The sequence below is a fragment of the Hemitrygon akajei genome, chromosome 12, assembly GCF_048418815.1.
Source record: "Hemitrygon akajei chromosome 12, sHemAka1.3, whole genome shotgun sequence".
In the NCBI taxonomy this organism is placed as follows: domain Eukaryota; kingdom Metazoa; phylum Chordata; class Chondrichthyes; order Myliobatiformes; family Dasyatidae; genus Hemitrygon; species Hemitrygon akajei.
The window spans coordinates 58,737,379-58,745,732 of NC_133135.1; the positions used below are offsets into that span (position 1 = coordinate 58,737,379).

Sequence of the window (8,354 nt, forward strand, 5' to 3'; positions counted from 1 at the left end):
CAAACTACCATTTAACTGAGTAACAAATTGTTAAATGAAATACAGAACAAATTAGAGCACTATCAATAGTATAAAGCTGTATTTGTTCCTAATAATTATCGATGGAGACATAACTGCCTATTATTTTGTTTGACTGTAAATAAACAAAATCAGTGCAGACACCTAGTGTCATTAAAGGACTGCCTTCAAACAATGCTTTTGATGATTGCATCCTCCAAATCTTCATGTAACATTCAAGATTATTGTTGATGCATTCAAATTCTTTTTGGGTCTCTAACTTGTTAAATAAGTTAAATTGTTTCACTTACGGTCCCGGCTGTTTCTGGCATCTCCAAGCCTGAATACTTGAAACCTCAAGGATGAGAATAGTTCTGAATTGTCTTGCAGCTTATTTCTTGCCATCTATCAGTGACGAAAATTGCTGCTTTTTGAACACAAGCAAATACAACTGATGCTATTTAAAAACCAATTCACTGTAAGCATGGTGTAGTCTAATGGCTATGTAAGTACATGTATCAGACATTAGTTAGAAACTGTTCGGCAACAGTCTCCTGTCCCATTAAAGCAGCATAGTGTCCCAAATAAACGAAGGTAATCCTGGCTATTTTTTACTTAGCTTTTGTTGTTTAAGATTTGTCCCAGATAAGTAGTTGTCCTGATTAACCAATGGCCCAATTATCCAGAATCCACTTTATATCATATCTTTAGGAAAGGAGAGTAAATGTGTTCAGAATGTATTGAGACATCATGTTTTGGCCAATAAGAATTCATCCTTGCATTTTCTAGAATAGCAACTCTCCTCCCTTCCCCCAGTAACACTGGAGTTTTCAGTACTTGAAATGCAGTCTGTCCTGTTTAAGTATCTGTTAAAATCTTTAACCCTCATGTTCAAATCTTATTGCAATTAAAGATTGTAGAATATTTATTTCTAAATTCGTTCTACACCTTCATGTTAGCTTTCAGTGATGTGGAAGTCTCCTCTTCTAAAATGTAATCACTTAAGAAAAAAATACCAGTTTTGTATTTTGTGCAAGGTGTTCTAAGCTCACATTTTTCTAGATAATGTTTTTGTCCTATTATCATCCACTTAGTTGTTGATACCTCAAAGCCTCTTATCATATTTCTCACAATCCTACCTCTCTCAAAATTATATCAGAATTGAGAACAGGGTATGAAAACTCAATTGCTTGTCCAAGACTGAGTAGAAAAGGCAGTGTTCGTGCCAGTTTGGTATTTTGAGCAGTGACCAGTCAGCTTTTGGGATTGCTTGGCAAGAACAAATTAAAATAAGGCAGGGGCAAGTGAAGCAGCCATTCTTGGAGTGTTCAGAGAAGGCAAATAAGCTGTAGGTTGAATATTTTTTTGTTCCCCACAGTTTATCATTTTTCCTCCTTTATAATTTCTCAGTTAGAACAGTAGAGATGGCAGCCAGGATAGCGGAATGCTCCTCTTAGGGGATGTGGGAAGACAGGTCCTGCTAGTGTCCAATGATTACAAGAAGTTTGGTAAGGGTATGGAGGGCTGTGGTGCTAGTGCAGTTTAATGTTCAGCATGGGCTGAAGAGCCTATTTCTGTGCTCTACTTTTCTATGACTAAGTAATATCAAAATTCATTAAATGGGGACATTAAATGTGATATCAGATAAATACAATGACTGACTGCTTCATCTGTACTGCACAAAATGCAAGACATGATTATGCATTACTGCAGCATTGACTTTAAGAAAGGTCAAATTTCTCATAGCTCTGGGGAAAAAAAACTTAATTTATTGTTATTGTACTTATTTGTAGGTTTATTCTCATATGAAGAAGTGCTGGGAACACAGTCCAAGTAACAGAACCACATTTGAAAACCTTGTGAATGTATTTGAGTCTTTGCTTCAACGAATGTCAAATTAAGAGGACTGATTGTATTTTTTAACTGGGTAATGCAACTGTTATGTATGTTTAAACGATCTACGATAATCCAATGTAAATAATGCACTGCTATATTGTGTTTAAATGAGAACTTCAAAATTTTTAATGTCATTTACTATTAATTTGCTAAAACTTCAGGTTTTTCTTGAACCATGCAATTGAAATGTCTATATTTCCCTTGCAAAGATGACAGTTTGAATTTTGTAAATATTATTTGAGAGGATTGGGTAATTTTCTGAAAAAGAGGCCATTATCCTTTGTTTGCTGATGCACACAGCAGCACACACAAACTGCTGGAGGAACTCAAAGTTGGGCATTATCTATGGAAGGAAATAAACAAATGTTTTGAGCTGATGCCCTTCATCAGCAAGGGTGAACTGTTCATCCTGAACCAAAATGTCGACTGTTTATATTCCTCCATCGCTGCTGCCTGATTTGCTGAGTTCCTCCAGCATTTTGTGTGTTGCTCAAGATTTCCAGTATCTGCAGAATCTCTTGTGCCTACAATTTGTACACAATTTTAGTAGAGATGGTGGGAAAAGAACTCTAGTGAAGACCATCTTTCATTTAGAAAATAACAGCCCTTAATCATGTTTGGTGGATGTTTTGATGTGCCCTTTGTATTCAGTGTTGGCTCAGAATCAGATTTAATATCACAGGTATATGTCATGAAATTTGCTTCACAAAAAAATATCAATAACACATGGTTATTGTGAGCACTTGATGTATGCCCTTCAGTATAGCAATGGAAAACTCTTTTGCATTAATGTTTCTATGTTTTATATTTTGTAATATATCAATAAATATATTTCAACTTCACCCTGTTGCAGACTTAGAAACTTATGATAGAACAATTCATTTCAAACCAAGTGGAAAATATGAATGACAACATTACATCTTGTTCAGGTGATTACTTATTCACCTTTAGCCATAAGTCATTTGTATTCAAGAGTATCACAACTTCTTGAAAATGATGTGCTTATTTTCTTTTCAAAAAGGCAATTTAACAACAAAGGTCTTGTGCATTAAACTACTTTTAATTCGTTAAGTAAGCTGACATTCATCTTCAATATTATGATTGGGGTACAAAACACAATATGTAAATTTCTTTGTTTAAATAAAATCCAAAAACTGTTAAGTGCTAAACTATATATAAAGTTGATCCAAACATTTTTGGATATGACACATTGAAACTTAAGAACAAAATGATATTCCCTATTGTTTCTATCATCTCTTGCAAGTAGTTCTGTGCATACATCAAATATGAAAGCACACAGCAGAAGTGGTCACCAGATGTCTTTTCTGCGGGGAAGGAACACACTGAACAAACTGAGAATCTATCAATGCCACTCAATTTTTAAATACCTTAATTCCTGAACTTCACTGCATTTTAACACTATTGCTATAGCCACAGGTTTCATTGTGGTTTAACAGCTTTATGTTCTCTTTGATCCCTCCCAAGAATTACACTTTGCACTGGAGAGGAATTTACAAACAAAGCTAGATGTAAGGAAGGTGTATTTTAAATAGCAGCTGGTTTAAAAGCATTGCAGTCTTGCATTGAAACTAAGTTTATAAAATCTAAAGGAAATCCACAATCAATATGCAAGATTACTTCAATTACTAAAAGACAATCAGTAAAGGACCTGTATGCAAATAGTTAATAAAACAAATTAGAGCCTCTTCCTTGATTTGTTATTGCAGTAAATTAATCAAAACTTGAGTTCATAATCACATATGGGGGTCTAATTCAATTTAATTGCCATTTGTGCCAACAGTCTGCCCATCATTTCAGGAGCCAGGTAGAGCCAATACCAATTTTACTTCACTAACAGTAATTGTATTCAACAGATAATGTCATGAATTTATTAAGTGTCCAGATTAAGCACAAGGTTACAGCTACTGTGATCAATACCACTGAAAATGCATTGTATTTGTGTAAATGCAGCAGCAGAAGTGAAAATCCTGGGTCACAAGAATCAAGGTATCCAGGAACACAAACTGGAGAATACAAGTCTCATAGAAAACAAGTTTCAGTGCAGCAGATAAGACTACTGCATTTCAGTGTTTGTCGAGTGAGGCAGTTTTTAGATCAAACAGCAACTTCTAGAATAAGTTTTAATTAAAAGTAAAGTTCTAAAAGCTACAGTAAGTTACCTTGCAATTCTACAGAATGCATTAGAAGACCCATCTTGTAAAGGACTAGGCTATACAAATTCACTGATAACTTTAGTATGGAAATATAGTCTTTATCTCTGTTTAGAATTTGATTTCAACAGTATGGCTGATCCCTAACTGATCACTGATATAACTAAAGGAAGTTGTCAATAAAAACAGACTATCAACCACAGAAAATTTGGAAAATATAAAGGTATAGTACTCCAAATAACCTCGTAAAGTCCCCTCATTAGAACGAGAGAGCTGTTCTGCAAACCAGCCATTAAGACTTGTATTTTTTTTTCACACATTGTCAAGACCCCTCAATCAAGACCACCCAGTTCCACCAATGCCAAAAAGGTGGTGACAGACATTGAAGTCAAGTAATGTTGCCTCTGGGGTTTTGTACATTGGCTTTGGATTCATGTTTCATGGCATCACGTCAAACATGGGTAAATTAAGTTTGATTACGTCCTCTGATAAAGCAGTATTAGTGAAGATAATAACATAGAATATAGCTTGAGGAATGAAAAATTTGATAGCATGCAAGGCTTGGTCAAATATCAAAATAGACAGCAGCTTGCATGGACTCGGAATCATATAGGGAATGCCAATAGGAAGGGGTAAAATGCCTATTCAACATGAAAAAGGATCTTGTGCTTTCCTGGTGTATATAATGAATAACTCTTCCTGGGCTTCCAACAAGGGAAAAGGTATGGATGATGCCTGGGCATGACTAATCTGGTGGTATTTATATCCCCCATAGTCCGTCCCTCCTGATTGGATGAGGACTAACCAATCACATTTCCGCTCTCCCACCTCTTACAACTGAATTCCAGTTCTTAATTAGAGACCTTAATTGCTAAAATTCTTTAGCTCTAGTTTTATTTCAATGGCTTCCTTTACCAGACAATCCCAAAAGCCACTGGCGCGGCAGTTGTTTTGTGCAGAAGTCAATTCTATGGCCACTGTGAATGCAATGTTCTGCTACCGCCAATTTCTCCAGGTAATCCAAACAGATACACTTCCTGTGTTCCTTGATGACAGTTTCCACCATGCGTCATGTCTGGCCAATATACAAAACTACTATGCCACAACAATGGCTTCTGGGATTGCCTAGTGAAGGGAGCCATTGAAATAAAACTAGCAAAAAGTAATTTTAACAAAGACGAGGGTTTCGCTCTAAGAAAGAACTGGAATTCTATTGTAAACAAGGTGAAAGAGTGGAAATCTGATTGGATGAGGACTAATCATTCAGGAGGGATAGACCTCAAGGGTATAAATACCACTGGACTATCCCAGGTATTATCTCTGATGAGATAGCAGTTTGTCATTGAAATGTTGATTATAATCGATACTTGTACCCGGCTGGAAGCCTGAGAAGAGTTTATTCACCTATTCAACATCATCCACACTAAACTACTACACATTGTGTATGACCATGTTACTCAGATTGACCACCACACAGTCCCTATGGAGATAAGAATCCCAGCTTCCTGCCGAGGACACCCATCTAGTTCTTTGAAAGAAACAATATGGACATCAACATGGCACTAAAAGCTTTCACTCACTCTGCTAATTGCCAACAAATTAGGAAATTGACCCTTAAGTGCAGAAATAGGAGTGCAATCAATCATTTAAGGCTACATAGAAAACCTACAGCACAATACAGGCCCTTCAGCCCTCAAAGCTGTGCCAAACACATCCCTACCTTAGAACTACCTAGGGTTTACCCTTAACCCTCTATTTTTCTAAGCTCCATGTAGCCATCCAGGAGTCTCTTAAAAGACCCTATTGTATCCGCCTCCACCACTGCCGCCGGCAGCCCATTCCACACACTCACCACACTCTGCGTAAAAAAAACTTACCCTGGTCATCTCCTCTGTACCTACTTCCAAGCACCTTAAAACTGTGCCCTCTCATGCTAGCTATTTCAGCCCTAGGAAAAAACCTCTGACTATCCACACAATCAATGCCTCTCATTATCTTATACACCTCTATCAAGCCACCTCTCATCCTGTTGCTCCAAGGAGAAAAGGCAGAGTTCACTCAACTTATTCTCATAAAGCATACTCCCCAATCCAGGCAACATCCTTGTAAATCTCCTCTGCACCCTTTCTATGACTTACACATCCTTCCTATAGTGAGGCAACCAGAAATGAGCACAGTACTCCAAGTGGGGTCTGACCAGGGTCCTATATAGCTGCAACATTACCTCTTGGCTCCTAAACTCAATCCCATAATTGATGAAGGCCAATGCACCGAATGCCTTCTTAACCACAGAGTCAATCTGAGTAGCAGCTTTGAGTGTCCTATGGATTCGGACCCTAAGATCCCTCTGATCCTCCACACTGTCAAGAGTCTTACCATTAATGCTATATTCTGCCATTATTTTTGACCTACCAAAATGAACCACCTCACACTTACCTGGGTTGAACTCCATCAGCCACTTCTCAGCCTAGTTTTGCATCCTATCAATGTCTCGTTGTAACTTCTGACAGCCCTCCACACTATCCACAACACCCCCAACCTTTGTGCCATCAGCAAATTTACTAACCTACCCCTCCACATCCTCATCCAGGTCATTTATAAAAATCACAAAGAGTAAGGGTCCCAGAACAGATCCCTGAGGCACACCACTGGCCACCAACTTCCATTCAGAATATGACCCGTCTACAACCACTCTTTGCCTCATATGGGCAAGCCAGTTCTGAATCCACAAAGCAATGTCTCCTTGGATCTCATGCCTCCTTAGTTTCTCAATAAGTCTTACATGGGGTACCTTATCAAATGCCTTACTAAAATCCATATACACTACATCTACGGCTCTACCTTCATCAATGTGTTTAGTCACTACCTCTAAAAATTCAATCAGTCTCGTAAGCCACGACCTGCCTTTGACAAAGCCATGCTGACTATTCCTAATCATATTATGTCTCTCCAAATGTTCATAAATCCTGCCTCTCATGATCTACTCTATCAACTTACCAACCACTGAAGTAAGACTCCCTGGCCTATAATTTCCTGGGCTATTCCTACTCTCTTTCTTGAATAAGGGAACAACATCTGCAACCCTCCAATCCTCCAGAACCTCTCCCGTCCTCATTGATGATGCAAAGATCATTGCCAGAGGCTCAGTAATCTCCTCCCTCATTTCTCACAAGAGCCTGGGGTACATCCCATCCTGTCCCGGTGACTTATTCAACTTGATGCTTTCCAAAAGCTCCAGAATATCCTCTTTCTTAATATCTATCTATCTATCTATCTATCTACTGGGAGCAGCATGATTTTAATAAAGTTTTGCCAGCCTACAGAAAAGGATCAGAGCAAAACCCTTCACTTCCAGTTGTGATTGGCAGTGGACGTTTAGTCAGCTAACAGGAAGAGGAAGTTTAGTGAACATCTCCAGCCTTGATTATGGTGGAGCACTTAGCAAGCGATGGGTGAATGATCATTCTGGACTTCAGCTAATGTGCAAACATCAGAAAAGCAAGTTTTCAGTTAATTTAATTCCCTCCGCTTGATTACAAGGAATAACCATTGGAGACTGTGGATAGCCAAGGCCTGTAGCATTCTATATGTTGTGCTGAAGACTAGTACTCCAGAATCAATAGTACCTTTCGTCAAACTGATCCAATTAAGCTTCAAATCACTAGACACCCAACAAAGTAAAAAAACTCCAGTTCAGTGAAATACCATCTCTTTGATAGTTTTTCCAATCATAACAAAATATAAAATAAAATCTTGGACATGGTAACCAATGTTAACTGGCAGTGGAACAAAACATGTTGTAAATTCTAGGGAAATGGCATCAAAGTCAGCAGGCGAAAATGCCCATGTTTGTGAATACTGCGCACAGATTCTGCACATTAAGTTCTCTCAATAGTACACTGCCACGGAAGAAGGCTGCTTTTCCAGCCCTGCCACAGGTATTGTCATTTTAAAGGTGACTGCACTATTTCTTGAAGTGTTGCTCCATCTAACGTGGGAATTTAAGGCAGTTAAGGCACCAGATGCATTGTGTACTCTAAGGAATATGAAAATTTTGAAAGATGTTCCAAAATAAAAAAAGTACTCTCAACTCAACAAGATGTTCTGATCCTGACATTTGAATTTCTTGTTTAAAGGTATTTTGACAAGCTGTATAACCTTTAAAGTGTTATACCGCAAAAAGATTTCAAAAGGAACTAAAAGTTGGTCAAAAGTTGTATAGAAGTTTTCAAACAATTATCAAAAATTGGAAATGCCAAATGCTTAAACTCTAGCCTTTCGTAGCTTCAT

General features: G+C 37.9%; 1 protein-coding gene across 5 annotated transcripts in view; it reads left to right on the forward strand.

The window, feature by feature from the left end:
- jak1 (Janus kinase 1) overlaps positions 1-2,735 on the forward strand; it is a 150,983-nt gene extending 148,248 nt beyond the window's left edge. For all 5 annotated transcript variants that reach the window (XM_073063190.1, XM_073063189.1, XM_073063191.1 and 2 more), the window contains one exon: positions 1,791-2,735. In XM_073063190.1, the coding sequence (XP_072919291.1) occupies positions 1,791-1,898 (108 nt within the window). In that variant the 3' untranslated portion in view covers positions 1,899-2,735. The remainder of the gene's footprint in view (positions 1-1,790) is intronic.
- The last annotated feature ends 5,619 nt before the right edge of the window (positions 2,736-8,354 follow it).